Genomic DNA, 15,373 nt, shown 5'->3' with positions numbered 1-15,373 from the left:
AGGCAAAGCGATCCAAGTTGTGTTGGCCCCACTCCTGGAAAATAAAGTCGAGAATTGCCTGGTTCAGTTCCCACTCATGGCAGGAGTTGGAAGTTCTGCTTACCGTATCGGATAGACTGTGCTTCACACCTGGGAGATGTTCCACTTTGATGGAGATGTGATGTGAAAGAATCCATTTCCGGATTTCCTGCACTTCTAGAGACAGAATGTGGGAATGTGTACCTCTCTGTTTGTTGAGGTAATGCATGCATGTAGCATTTTCCACCCGTATAAGACCTGAAGAGCCTTGTATCCTTGGGAGAAAAGCTTGTAGGGTTAGGAAAATGGCCCACAACTCCAGAAAGTGGATGTGCATTTTTGAAGGCGATTTGGACCACTTGCCGCTTATTGGAAGATCCTGAAGATGGGCCCTGCAGCCCTCTAGAGAGGCGTCTGTGGTAAGGATGAAATCATGTAGCAGGGAACGGAAAGTCAGCCCTGTCGAGAGATTCTTTGAGGATTGCCACCAAAGAAGGGCTTTTATTTATGGTTGGAGTTATCTGAACTAGGTCGTCGAACGATCCGGTTACTTGGAGCCATTGCTCGTCTAGCTGCTCTTGTAAGGGTCTCCTTATAAGAAGTTTGTGAGGTACCATCAAAATTGCCGAAGACATCATGCCGAGCAGAGATTTTATCAGGCATACAGAAGCAAAGTCTTCAGGCTAGATTGGTTGCTAAAGAGAAGAGATTTGTTGGTCTTTCTGCAGACAGGAATGCCTTGTCTTGCATGGTATCCAGAGTTGCTCTAAGAAAGGTAATCTTTTGAGACGGTTCTAGAACAGACTTTTGATGATTGAGCATCAGCCCCAAGGAGCAAAACATCCATAAGCAGATCGAAGTTGCCTTTGGAGCCTGCTGTTAAGACGTTGCCTTCACTAGCCAGTCATTAAGATAAGGGAACAGTTGAAGACCTTGAAGTCTGAGACAAGTAGCAACTGGAGCTAAGCACTTGGTGAACACTCGTGGAGTTGAGCGGAGGAAAAACGGGAGGGATTTGAATTGAAAGTGAGTACTTGCTACAGTGAAATTAAGGAATTTTCGATGCCTGTGATGTATCGGGAAATGGAAATATGAGTCTTGTAAATCTAGAGTTGTCATGAAATCCGTGTGATTGAGAAGCTGAAGTATCTCCTGAAGAGTGACCATGCAGAAAGACTTTCTGCAGATACTTGTTTAGATTTCTGAGATCCAGAATGGGTCTCCATTCCCTCCACTTTTTCTTTATTAGAAAGAAGCGGGAATAAAAACCCTTTCCCTCTGAGAAAGAGAAACTTTTCCTGTGACCCCTTCTGAAGCATAATGTATGCTTCTCCTTTCTTAAAAACTGGAGATGGAAGCTTTCTTAGAGGTGGATGAGAAGGTGGAACTGTCACAAACTCTAAAGTATGGCCATACTTTATAATGTCTAGGACCCATTTGTTCTTTGTAATTTGACTCCGCTGATCGAAATGCAGAGAAACACGTTGAATTGATTTTTGTCATGGATGAAGTCATAGCAGATGCCAGGGTGTTGTCACTGTTTTCTAGTAATGTCTCTAGATTAGGTAGCTTGTTTCCTCCTGGGCTGTTTTCTGGAATATGCAGCTGACGGTGGTGCTCGATCGAACTGTTGCTGCTGATACACAAAGTGGTAAGATTGATATGATTGTGCTTGGTATTTCCGGTAATTTTCACGAAAGGAGTAAGATAATTTCCTGCGCGCTCCGCGAAAGGGTATTTTTCTATATTGGAGCATCCTTAAAGATTTAGTGGTACCGGTATCCGCTTTAATAGCCTGCAAGGCCTCATCAATGTGCTTCCCCAAAAAGCTTATCACCATCAAATGGGATGTCCAGAATCTTGCTCTGCACCTCAGGGCGGAAAGCAGTAGTAGATTTTAACCAACGCTGACCATGGAGAACTGATGCTCCAGACAATTGTCTAAAAGCAAGAGAAGCCATGTCCATAGGTAAATCAATAATCTGAGGCTGATCTTTCAACATGAAGAAGAATCTTTTATGCTTCTTGCTTCTGATTCTCTGGTAAAAATATTCAAGATATGATGCCACATCTGACAACATCTGGCGGTCATATCATCCTAAAATTGCCAGGGAATTGACACCGCGCACCGACGCACCTGCAATGGTGGTAAACCTTTTCCCAATATTGTCCAGGCGTCGCCAATATCTTTATCAGGAGGAGCAGTAATTCACACTGAAGGGTTTCGTAATCTATGTTGTGCAGCCTGAGCAATTACCTAATCCAGTCTCGAATGTCCCACTAAGCAGGCTGTTGCATCATCAGGGGCCTTATATTTTTTTTATCAATCCTGGCAAGGACTGTTGGAACTGAATATGGTGCTTTCATAATTTTAATTCCTTCCTTCCAAATGTGATCAAAAATGGGAACAACATGTACTGTTTTCCTGGACTGATCTTTAAAATCATATAAAAAACAGTCAGACTATTTGACAGGCAAATGAAAATGATTTGCTACTCTTTCCATCAAGGAATGGAAGCTGCCAATATCCTCAGGTGGAGAGTCAACTGCTGGAGGAGAAGGCATAGGAATTAAATTATCTTCCCATTCATCAATAACTGGTGGAGCATTTTGAATATCACCTTCTTCTACCTAATCATCCAGTGGGACTTGGTCTTGTTGAGCAGGTATAAAAACCTGCGATTCCAGAGGAGGCATTACCAATGGTCGAGAATCCGTAGCAAGAGGTGGAGATTTAGTTACCTGTGCTGATACCGCTGCTGTAGGGAAACGGGTATGATAGTCATGCAACATAGCTGTCAAATCTTGTGCCAATGCAACAGGCAGCTGTATCATTGGTTCTTGGAGTGGCATCATAAATTGTGATTTTTCCATAGATTGGTGGTATTGGGGCCCATAATCTTCATACTCATCCTCCTGAAACTGGACATGGAGTTGTGAAGGACTGTGAGGTGGACTGAACATCCCATCATCCTCAGATTCTTCTAAAAACTGCCTAGGAGGCAAAGGTGAAATATGAGAGGGATCTTGAAGAGAAAAAAAAATAAAAAATCTCAACGATGGCATAGTCGATGAGAACCTCCACGATAAAACAAGTGTTATGTGTAAGGTCTCTTTAACTGAGGCGTCGACGAAGCCTTCACTCACGGTGATGCAGATACAGTCGACATACAGAAGATGGTGGTCAGCGTCGGTATTATCATCATGGGGCAGTGGACGGAGCCATCAACATCGATGAAGAAGTGGTCATCGACTGTTGAGGTGCTGTTGATGGAAGCACCGTCGAGTGTGAAGGTGTCCACGATAGAAGTGTTGTCGACTGTGTAGACGCCGGCGAGGGGATTAGCACCAACTGTGGATTAGATGACAACGACAAAACTTCCGTCTGCTTATTCTTAGTCAACATAGGCTCCGTAGACCATGTAAGCATCGTTGACGACTGATGGGAAATTAATTCCAACGGTGCTTTAAGCGTCGACAAGGTCTTTTGCACCGACGGCGATGACTTCAAAGTCTCTTATGAGTGACTTTTTATATGTTTAGAAGCAGTTTTTGAGGCAGAATTTTCCCTCAGAAGGGAATGGACGCTTACCTTTTTTTGAGGTAGTATGTGCAGACTAATGATGGGTCTTTTTTTACGCTTTTTTACGTCCTTCACAGGATTTCAAAGATCTATCCCACTTTTTAGAAATTTCAAAGTATGTCTGGGAACTGAAACTGCCTTCCTCATCAGAGAGCACAGAATATTTAGATTTAAGTCTTTCCAACCAAATAAGCAGCCTGCCTTCTCTATCTTTTAAAGTCTTCGTAGAGAAAGTTCTACAAATTCTACAAACTTTGACCTTATGAAGAGGGTATGAGCAGTAAATACAATCCTTGTGCGGATCCTCAGCATGAAGCTTTTTCATACCACATGACCCACAAAGTCTGAAGAGGCCTTTCTTTGAAGAATCAGACATTTTGAAAGCCAAATATCCAAGCTGAAGAGAAAAAAACTGAGCAGAGCTCAGGGAGACTACCTCTCACAATGACGTGCAGTAGAAAACAAGGAAATGGCTGACTACAAAGTGTACCTGACTCAAGCCAAGATAAAGTCCCAAAAAGATCTGAAAACGTTTTCTTATGCAAAAACATACCCTTACACAGATGATAATTACGTAGTCCCTAACAAATCTGACAAATCCACTGAGGCATCGGGAGACAGTAGCTCAATATCTAGTGACTCCAGCACGGGCTCATTCAAACCACGAGGACGCCAACAACGCTGGCAACAACCCTGGCACGGACCACAACAAGAACCCAACTATGGACCAAAACCTTTCGCTCCCCCACAAAACCACTACTTTGGCTGGCCCCACATGTACCAGTTTGGCCCACCACCATTCTTCCAGAGCAACCCAAGGCCGCCTTTTTTAGGGCAGGGTCGCAAATCATGCGGCAGAAGAGGAAGCAACCAACAGGTTCACTGGGCGGAGGAAGAAGATCCAGGGAGTGCGAACACCCGGAACAAAACGCAAGAACAACAACCAGGCCCGAGTAGTTACCAGAAATCGTGAACAGAGAACTGCAAACAACCCTGGTATTCAACCTATCCAGCAACCCGTTATCACCCAAGGGAGAAACAGTACTGAACAAGGTTCTATCGTTTGTCCCAACCACCAGACTAGACAAATTCAAACTACACGTAGAGATCGCTGATTTCTTAAGGGAAACTCAAATTGAAGGCCTTCTTCGAGAAACCCAGGACAAGCGACGACGACGACACCAATGACAACATCGAGACAGGTCTGAAATTAAAATCATCCTTCACACCCTCACCCGCCAGTGTCCCGGCAGAAATTGCCACCTTCGAACAAGCGGTCTATCACGACATAGAAGGACTACACACTATCGGGACATACAACAACCGCTCCAAAGAAGAGAGAGAGACCATCAGAAATCTACAGGACAACCCTTCTCTGATCATCAAACCGGCTGACAAGGGCGGCGGCATTGTACTACAAGACAAAACGGACTACGATAAGGAATGCCGCAGACTGCTGGGTGACCAAGGGAACTACAAACTGTTTAAAAATGACCCCACTGGTTGCCGCTCTCCCTCCTCGGGCGCGCCGCGTTGTTTAAAATGATGTCTCTTCCCCGTTTCCTCTATGCCTTGCAGAATACCCTTGAATGGGTCCCGACTAGTTACTTTCGAGAGGTCGAGAGCCTCCAGCGTTCGCTATTGTGGGACGGGCGGCCGCGCATAGCGATCGCTAAGTTGACGCTCCCGTGGTACGACGGTGGTATTGCGCTTCCGGACATTCGAAGATACTACTGGGCCACCCAGTTGTGCGCGATTAATCATGGTGTCTATGGCTCGGCGTTGAGCCCCGGCTATGCCATGGATCGGTGGTTACTGCGTGGCGGTAATTACCACAGAGCTTTGTACTCGAAGTCGTTGGACTCATCCCTTACGGGGCCCACTGGGGTGGCGGTGCGGGTGTGGAAGTTGGCGACGGACTCCCTGGGTTGGGGGGGCAGGCTTACCCTCGCTACCCCGTTATTTGATTCTGATATCCTGGGGAAGCTTTGGCATACAAAAGGGTTTGCGAAATGGGATTTGATCGGTATCTCCAGGGTCGGAGACTTGCTGGCTCAGGGCAGGGTGAAGTCCTTTGAGGAGCTGCAGAAGGAGTATGAGCTGGGGAGCACTGAGTTTTTCCGCTATGCCCAGGTGTGTCACGCCTTGCGGTCGGTCCTCGTGGAAGGTGAGAAGGTGCCTGCGTCCTCTTCGTTGGAGGACCGAATTCTGGATGGCCATATGCCGGAGAGCGCGATCTCTCTCATCTATAAGAAGCTGATTAATGTCCGGGCTGACCTTCTTCGGGGGTTGCGGGATCAATGGACTAGGGATGGCCTCGAACTGGATGACGAAGATTGGCAATATGCGGTTTCTTCTCCTAGGGAGGTTGCGATTCCGTCGCGACTGCGGCTGGTGCAGCTCAAAATACTCCATCGAGTCTACGTGACAGGTCCTAGGTTGGTCCGTATGGGTTTCTCTGAGGAGGGTTTATGTAAGCGAGGCTGCGGCATGGTGGGTACCTTCTTACATATCATCTGGGAATGCGGCGTGATCGTGGAGTTTTGGAGGCGAGCCCATGCAGTGATGGGGGAGGTGACGGGCAATGTCATGCAGCGGGAGGCGCGGTGTTGTCTCTTGAACGTCTGGGGTCCTACCGATCTTGATGACGCACAGACTCAGTGACTGACCCTGGGGAACATGGTGGCTAAGCGGGACATCGCGCGCCTGTGGGGCTCGGCTGGGCCTCCTGCGCTGGCAGCGTGGAAGGAAAATATGGATTGGAGCATGCTCAGGGAAAAGACAGTGTATTGTGCTAGAGGGCGCCCGCGGAAATGGCATGCAGTATGGGGGCGATGGAACCACTACAGGGGGGACATATGTCTGCCCCCTGATCCGGATCCGCCTGAGGAGCAACTTTCCCCTTGACATTCTTTCCGGCTATGTATTTGTTGTTGATGACTGATTGCCTTTTATGAGTCTCTGCTTTCCCCCTCCCTCCTCTCATTATAGAGTTGTTTCTGGTGGACGAAATGGGACTAGCTCCCCCTGATGGGCACCCATCATGTGCATTCGAAGCTTATCGCCTTGCTAGTGTTTGGTTTGTGTGTGTGTTTATTTAAAACTGAACCTTTTCTGATTCTCCTTTCAGTGCAGTGCAAACGCTTTTCTGTGTTGCTCAACTTACGCTGCCGAACCTCCGGGTTGTCGGCTGAATAGCTGTGTTCCGGATTTACTGAATAAAGGTTTTAAAAAAAAAAAGAAAAAAAAAATGACCCCACCGTGACATTACAGACCACCATTAAAATTCTGGTGGATGAAGCAAGCAAAGCACACCACATATCTAAACAAGAAGCTGATTACCTGTGTACCAAGAACATCAAGGTACCATACTTTTACACAGTTCCCAAAGTCCCCCCCCCCTCAATCCCTTGGTCCAACAAGCACCGACCTACATAAGAGAAACCAAACACCTGCTCAACATCATTAAAGATCTGAGCTTTGACCCCAACTAATGGTGGGGCTAGACATAGAAAGTCTCTACACGAGCCTCCCACAGGACGCCACACTACAAGTCCTTCACGATATACTCATGCACACACCCTGAGAATACCACACCCCCAGGGACTTCATCCTCAAATGTGCTACACTTGCTCTCAAAGAGAATTACTTCGAGTACGAAGGGAAATTCTACTTATAAACCAATGGCACATCCATGGGGAGCGTTTTCGCCCCCAGTGTAGCAGGGCTCTATGTCCATCACTTTGAACAGAGATATGTATCATCCCCCACCAACCCACACTTAACTAAAATCAAAGTGTGGCGACGCTACATCAATGATATTTTCATGATCTGGGAAGGTACATCTGAAACACTGATATGTTCCTTAAAATGGCTTGAAGTGAGAGACCCTTACCTACGGTTCATCTGCACATCCAGTACCACCACCTCGGCATTCCTTGACCTCAACATAACAGCTGAAGCAGGAAGCTTAACCACCAACACCTACTACAAACCCACAGCCAGGAATTCGCTGTTGCACTTAACAGCTTCCACCACAGAGCCTTAAGGGAAAACCTTCCCTTTGGCCAATTCCTCCGCATACGCAGGAATTGTAGCCAACTCACAGACTACAAAAAACAATCAGCTGCCCTTGCTTCTAAATTACAGGAGCGTGGCTACCCCCGAAAAATCAATGAGAAAACCAAGAAAAGAGCCAGCAACCAGAATAGAGAGAGGCCCTACTTGACACCGTCACAAAGGAACATCTTAAACCACCCATGACGTGCATCACCACGTACAACATGGCCTCACACAAGGTCTCCAGCATCATCCGAAAACACTGGCGCATCATAAACTCTGACACAAGACAATGGGAAGAACCCCTTTTCGCTTACATACGTGCAAGCAATCTAAAGGACCAGCTAGTGTCTACACAACCTAGAACACCTCAAATACCACCCACAAATACCATCCTGAACACATTGGGTCTCCCCAAAGTAACTGGACACTATCCCTGCAATGATTGCAGTGTATGCCACCTAACCCATCAATCTAAAACACTCAATTTGGAACCTGGCAAAACCTGGAAACAGCTACAACATACAAACTGTCCACCAACGTTGTGTACCTCATCACATGCCCATGTGGCCTCCGCTACGTGGGCATGACGATACGCAAGGTCAGGACCAGAATAGTTGAGCATCGCAGCACTATAAGATGTAAAAAAAACATCAGTCGCCTCACTGACCACTACCTACACCTTGGTCACTCTCCAAATGATATGACTTGGACAGTGATCGAACAATACGAACACAACCAACGGGACAATGAAAAAAACTCTACTAACCAAGGAACAACGTTGGATCTATCGTCTGTCCACTCAACGTCAGGGGTTGAATGACTCCATTCCTTGGTTGACCCTGAGGGTCTGAATATCCACCCCCCGCGGACTAAGATATAACGTACAATCCAAGAGCCATCTTCATGAGCCATTGTCTTAGCATACATGACTATGACTACCTATGCGCATTTCTGTCAGATGTAATGCACATACATTCCTACCCGACTCTGGGTTCATACACTCTACCTCACTGCTAGGAAGATTTCCTGTTAGACACAATTACCATAACACCTCTACCCTGCTCTGGGCTCAAACACTCCGGGTTCACCCGCACCACAACTTCACTTCCAGGAAGTCTAATTAGTTGCACCTCCAACATGGAATGCATACCAAAATAGATGCGCACCTTCCAAGCTGGTCGACAACCATGACTCTATAAATCCATACGAGTCCTCCAGAATATAGATGCGGTAATATTTTACATTGCACTTTATTTTAATTTCCTTATATAACCAGACGAGCCAATTACCAGCGCACGCACTTAACTACCAGTGAGGGCCAGCTCACCATGACAACAGGCGTACACACGCCTCAACGTCCACAGTCTTTTTTTTGCTATGTTCTTCCCCTTAGACGCTACTCACAGAACTGGGGCAATGGGAAACACCTGAACACGCGTAACCGGATATACAATCACCGCCACAACCCAGGATCATTTCCGACGTAGATCCGCCACAGAACAGGTTTCACAAGGGTCCTGACCAACAAAGTTGTGAGTAGACCTAAAAGACTTCCTAACCCAGCTACCGGGTAAGACTTTTTCCTCCGTGCCACTGCTTCTTTTTTCACAGGATCAGAACCTCTGCCGGAATCTCTCTAGGGGCATTTGCTGCAAATCGCAAGCTTAAGGATACTCTAGAGCGTGTCCACTTTCTTTTTTTGTGTGTGTGCTTTTCCGACATAGCCCACCACACTTAACAGCGCATATACCGGTAATTCACTAAACCGTACCACCATTGCGGTTTCACATTTGCCGCATTATCTTCGATATTTGTGCACAAATCTGTCGGCAAATATGTATTGACGTAATTAGGACTATACTACAATCTAACTAAGACTCTCCACTGTATGTTTGTTTGTTTGTCCTGTATGTTAAGTGTACAGTAATGCTTGGATAGGGAATCTCACTCCCACACGTATGGCACCTTAGCACGTGCAACACATTTTGAAGATCACACACTCACTTTTAATGTAGATCTCACACCCACATAGTTTAAGGTCCTGAGAAAAAACAGTTATTAATGAAAGGCCTGGCTGAAACATGTAGACCACCCACCGGATGCAGGAGTTCCTAATTATTACTCCACTTACATCCATCGCCTTATTTTTACCACTACCAGAGGCCCAGATATTAAAAAGTAACCCCGTGGGCATTTGGACCACTGGATAGCTTTTAAACTTTCACTTGCACTCCCTAGTCACTGCTGCAGGCTCCGAAGCGACTCCTTTCCAATCACTAGTGCAAAGACTTGCACCGTCAGAAGCACGTTATTCCACAGACAGCGTGTGCCAAATGCAGTTTAGTCGCCTCTAAGTGAGAAAATGTGCTGCGCTTTGAAAACCACAAAACCATTAAACCTAAAATGCAGCGTAGCACGTTCTCACACATCAAAGCAACGTCCTCGGGTTCAATGTGGTCAGTGAATATAAGTGGAGTCCTTTTTTTAAGAGTAAAAAAGTGGGAGGGAAAAAATTATTTAATGAGCATGTCTTCGTGTAACGGTCGCTCATTAGTAACTACTGATTCCAAATACATGTATATTTATTTTTCCATAAAAGTAAGCAATACAGCTTAGCTACCTAAAGAATGCACGTAGTTCAAGGATCTGTGTTACGTAACATGAGTGGTACGAATGCTAGGAGACACTCTAATAACGTAAATATCATACAAAACGCTATGTACTGAATATGAGGCTGTGGAACGGGGTTCGAGTCGGCTCTCCCCTGGACTACATAAAACAAGCAGATTGAAAGAAATAGCGATCGGTGAAGATATAAGTATCAATCCACGTTGCAGTGCACTGCCCTCTTCCCTTGTTCTCACCATAGCCCAAGAAGACCTTGTTGATGGAGCAAAACGGTGGTCCATTTGTCCGTGGCCAAAGTAAATAAAGAGGTAGCTGCGTCGAACAAAAGAAATGCGGCCACCATTGTTAAAGGAAAAGCACTAGCACAAAACGCCAAAGAGAAATAAAACAAGCAGGGGGAGGGGAGAGAGAGGAGGGGGCCTGCGCCTGTTTCCCTTGCGGGAGCGAGCAGGAACCATCTGTTAATTACAAACAGATGGTTTCAAAGCTCGCTCCCACAAGGGAATCGCCAAACGTGCATGCGTTGCCATTCAAAGCAATGAAATGCGTGCAGGTTTTTGCCTGAAAAACGGAATCGATTTCTAAAGGTTTCCTCCTATCCAATGCATGCGCACTGCGTAGGCTAGACCTAAAAAATACTACTGGGTGTCATAGTTGTTAATGGTCAATGAGTGGATCTTTGCAGATAGAGATGACCGGGCGTACAGGGTGCACCACTTAGAGATGGGGCGGAGGGGTTAGAAAGGCGCTCTGTAAAAAAATGAAACTTTAATGTTTAATTTTTACTTTTGTAACACATTTAGTTTTCCTTTAAGGAGAACAGACTACCTTTAAAAAAAAAAAGTTTACTTTATTAAAGTACAATCACAGACATGGTGTTCTGCTAACCCCAGCAGACCACCATGCCTGTGATGGCCGCAATTCCTGATAGGTTACAAATTGCAACCTACCCAGTGCTTAATTTGCAAAAAACATAAGTGCCGGGGCACTTGTGGGGAGGCCACTGCAGTTTGCACCACACAATCTTTGTTAAATGGCAGACTACATCTCTCTCCACAACAGCTGTCCTTGTAGCCGCTCCCACCTAGGTTTGCTGATCCATTACCTTTTCCTGTTGGTGTGTCTCTGCGATTCTGAAGGTAATAGAGGAGCTGCTCCACCTCGGCAAGTTTGGATGGCTGAATAAGCTTGCATTCCTCAACTACCTTTCGAGCAAGGGACCCGACATCAGTGTTGGCATTGAGGCTCTTCAATCGAATGCTGGAAAAGCATTGACATATATTATTAGTGAGGCGATGGAGATGGACACAAAATTACAGGTTTACCAGCAAACGACACCAGGGTCCATTTAAAAAAAAGCTCATAACATAATAGGGGTGACCATAACTCACATTGCTAGTGTCTATCTTCTAAACTATAGCCATTGTCTTTTATTTTATGTGTTTTAAGTGTTTCATCTAGGGCCAACATTATTTTCGGAGCACTTTGAAGCACCATGCACACATACAATAGAGATAACTGTATTGCTAACCATATGCAAGTGACACAGTTAGCAACATCCAGTTAGTTAACGACTTTAAGTAGCACTCTACACTTAAACCTGATTTTGCCAATGAACTGGGTAAAACTAATATGTAGTCACTGATATAAGAGGAGTAGAGAAAGAATAAGAGTAGCAAAACTAAGAAGTGAATTGTCACTGCAACTTACATTATCCTTAAGGTGTTTTGCAGTTTCACTTCAGTTGTAGGTTTTTGCATAGCATATTTAAGAGGCGCACAAAATAACAATATTACAGCTAACATAGGAGGCAAAATAAAAGCATGGAGAGGACGAAAAACAAACAACCACCCTGCAAATTTTATTCCACAAGTAGCCACAAAGATGTATATGGCATTACACAAAACAGGCAGGTCATATTTTCAAGAGCACGAAAGTGAGTAGTAACAAGGAATTCAGAAAGGAGAGCGTGGGGGACGGGTTGAGTAATCAAAACAGAGATAAGATAAACAGTTGTGAACTAGTGAAAGTTTCAAGAGAATGTATTTCTAAGGAGGAAATGTAAAATAAAGTCATTTTCCGAGATTTAATAATTCTGTAAGAGACAGCAGTATCACACTGGATGATAATGTCAATATTGTGCAAACTCCAAATTAAATAATATCCCTTTTCTCTCATCAGCACTGCCATAGCCACCAATGGCATGGAGGAGAGTGGTGGTTAAGCAGCAAAGTACCTTCCAGTAAGACAGTGGGGAAGTAGAGGTTGAGGGGCCCTCCAAACACAGGATCACATCCCCCCACCAAGCAAGTCATGAGCCCCCAGAGAGCATGTGACTGATTATCAGGTCTACTTTTTCAGTGCTGTGGATTGGGATATTTTGCACAACACAGGATTTATTTCCCTAACCCGCAAGCTGTAAGCAAATGAAGGAAAATATCATTAGAAAAGTGGAAATGTATCACAGATTAAGACGTCAGGAGAAGGAGGACAGGTTAAGGGTAACTTTCAAAAAATCAAAATCTTAAAGGAATTTCTTATCAAATGTGTGAAAGAGCGCAATAAAGATTTATTTTTTTGGCAGTGTAAAAAAGTGTTTATCTGCTATGTGTCTGGAACATTGTTTTTTTACTGGCGTACGTGAGTTGGTATTTAGTTTGCTAGTCTGTAATGGTCTTTTTCGGGTGTGTGTGAAACAGTATTTTTTCAGGTTAATCAAAAAATGCATTTGTCTACCGTCTTCAACTGCACTTTTTGTTAGGCAAAAATGTGTTGTTACATTTGGGTCCTGCTGCTCCCCTCTGCCCTGTGCATTAAGCCGGGTGATATCTCGAGGAACCAATAAAGACTTACCCTAGCTAAAGTATCCTCCAGATTCTAAGAGACTATGAGCAAGCATGTTTAAATGCCTATCTAAATCCCACTTGACAGAGGTGCGGTTCCGACTTCCTTTATCCATTGATCTGCAAGAGGTGTAGTACTGTTTATACTTAAGGTCGTCTACAGATATCCGGTGGTACAACATTTTGGGTTAGCAATTAATTACAGTTGGTTTTATGCAAACTTTTAGATTTGATTTTAAGGTAAAGGCTTAACTTCCTACAACTTCCTTAGGCACACAAGTCTCTACGGTATGAAGAACTGAAATGAATACTACTTTTGTGCATAAGCTCAGAGGGGACAAAAGGTTCACAAGTTATACGGAAAATCATCTTGGGTATAAGGCTATGAAAATGTATTATATTTTTTAAAATGTGTTTCTCTCATGGGAGTGGATGGAGGAGTACTCACTGCTAAATTATGGAATGAAAGTGCACTCGCCGCAAGATTTCCTGAGTTAGAAGGCGTAATTTGATTGTGCTGCAAAAATAGGTTTGTCTGGGAATTTGATTGTATTCCAGGTGTCTGCGGATGTATGCCTCATTACCACAAATTTGCAGTAGTTGTCACCACAATTACTAAATTTCACTTTTTTTTCCTTTGCCGAAAACACCACCTAAATGAGCATTGGCAGACTGATATGGGGCTAAAAACATACTATTGCTCAACCTCACAAGGACAGCCTAAAATCAGTATATGATGATGGACATTTGACAGTCTAACATTAAAATGGCCAGTGGCAAATGAGGACCAAAGTGCAACGCAAAAGTAAATGAAATCTCCAAAATATATTTTGCAAATATTTCAGACACTTTAAGGCCCATGATTTTATACTTCTAAACAAAAAGCAGTGTCAAAGAACATAAATATCTATTAAAGATATCAGTATGTAAATCTCAGGCAGGTTAGGAAATGGAACATTATGTTATCAGTGTTTTTACAGCACACTAATCATCTGTGCGGGTATCCAGGTGCTCTTTCGCTAGTGTGTGCAGCCAGCCTGCAGGGTTTACTCGAAGAGCAATGTCTCTCGCTTCTTGTGACAGTCAAGAAGAGAGGAGAAGGCTTTGATGTGTTGTGGGAAGTCATTCAAAGCTTTAGGAGCTAAATGAGAAGGTGCGGCACCCTGCTCTGTTTTTGTATATGCATGGAGTGTGTGCTAGTGAGAGATCTGCAAAGCAGAAGGATCTGGAAGGTTGGTGGAAATTAATGCAGCTATTCAGGTAAGCAGTGCAGTGCCTGTGTTTTGGAATGCATAGAAATACGTAACTGCTATTACACATAACACTTGCCTAGACAGAATCATCAGCAGACAAATTGAAAAGTCAAGATGGTCCGCATGGTTACAATGCAATATAGTTGTCTTGCTCTTAGTTGACTGACAAAGAGATCAGTGAGACAGTTAATTCAGTGAGGACAGAAGGTGGTGGGAAGGGTTGTCGATAAAAAGGCGCTTGTAAACCCTGCCCAGTGCCCAAGATTCCAAACGATGCAGCAGCATAGTATCAGGCATTCTGGCACGGGAGGGAGGATGTAATCAGGTTCTCTCATCAGGACAAAGCCAAGGACCTATGCAGCTGGGATTCATCAATAGGTGTAATATTTCCATATACTTGATACGCTATAGGACAGGATTCTAGCTAGGATTTGCATTTTTATATCGTGAATATACCACTAGCATTACCTTTGAAATTACAGCAGAATTCCGCAAAACTTTGAAATATAACATTTAGAATTGTTTTAAAAATCGAAAAACAAATCAAGACATTTACTCGCAGTCAGTGGCTATTTGTGGAATTAAGTGGTGCACCTTTTGACCATGAGCCAACAACCACTTTCAATCGCAAGCAGCAACAAAAAGTTTAAATTCTATTAGAAGTTTCAATAGAAACACAAAAGAGATCTCAAATTGAGAGGGGATCTGGCAGGTCACAGATTTATTTTATTTGAAAAGTTTTGTATACCGGAGGTATCAGAGCGCTTTACATGAGGACGAATATTGTTTCAGAGCATAGTCACAAGTTACATGAGTTACTGGAGCGAAGTTACACGAGTTAAAAAAATAGATGTAAGGAAAAAAAGCAGGCAAGGGGAGAGAGATTCAGGGGAGAGAGGATAGGAGAAGGGGAGGTAGACCAAGAATGAGATAGGCCAAGAGGTGGGGGAGGGTGAAGGAAAACACAACCGGGAGACAAGGAGAAA

General features: G+C 44.3%; 1 protein-coding gene across 1 annotated transcript in view; it reads right to left on the bottom strand.

Annotated features, from left to right (window-relative positions):
* The window catches only part of KIFAP3 (kinesin associated protein 3), a 1,322,278-nt gene that overhangs the window by 1,177,354 nt on the left and 129,551 nt on the right, over positions 1-15,373 (bottom strand). The window contains exon 3 of the mRNA XM_085654829.1: positions 11,397-11,551. Within this exon, the coding sequence (XP_085510955.1) occupies positions 11,397-11,551 (155 nt within the window). The remainder of the gene's footprint in view (positions 1-11,396; positions 11,552-15,373) is intronic.

Source organism: Triturus cristatus, chromosome 4_1, assembly GCF_964204655.1.
Source record: "Triturus cristatus chromosome 4_1, aTriCri1.1, whole genome shotgun sequence".
NCBI classification, from domain to species: domain Eukaryota; kingdom Metazoa; phylum Chordata; class Amphibia; order Caudata; family Salamandridae; genus Triturus; species Triturus cristatus.
The sequence above is the reverse complement of the archived record's forward strand: the minus strand, read 5'-3'. Positions and strand labels throughout refer to the sequence as shown.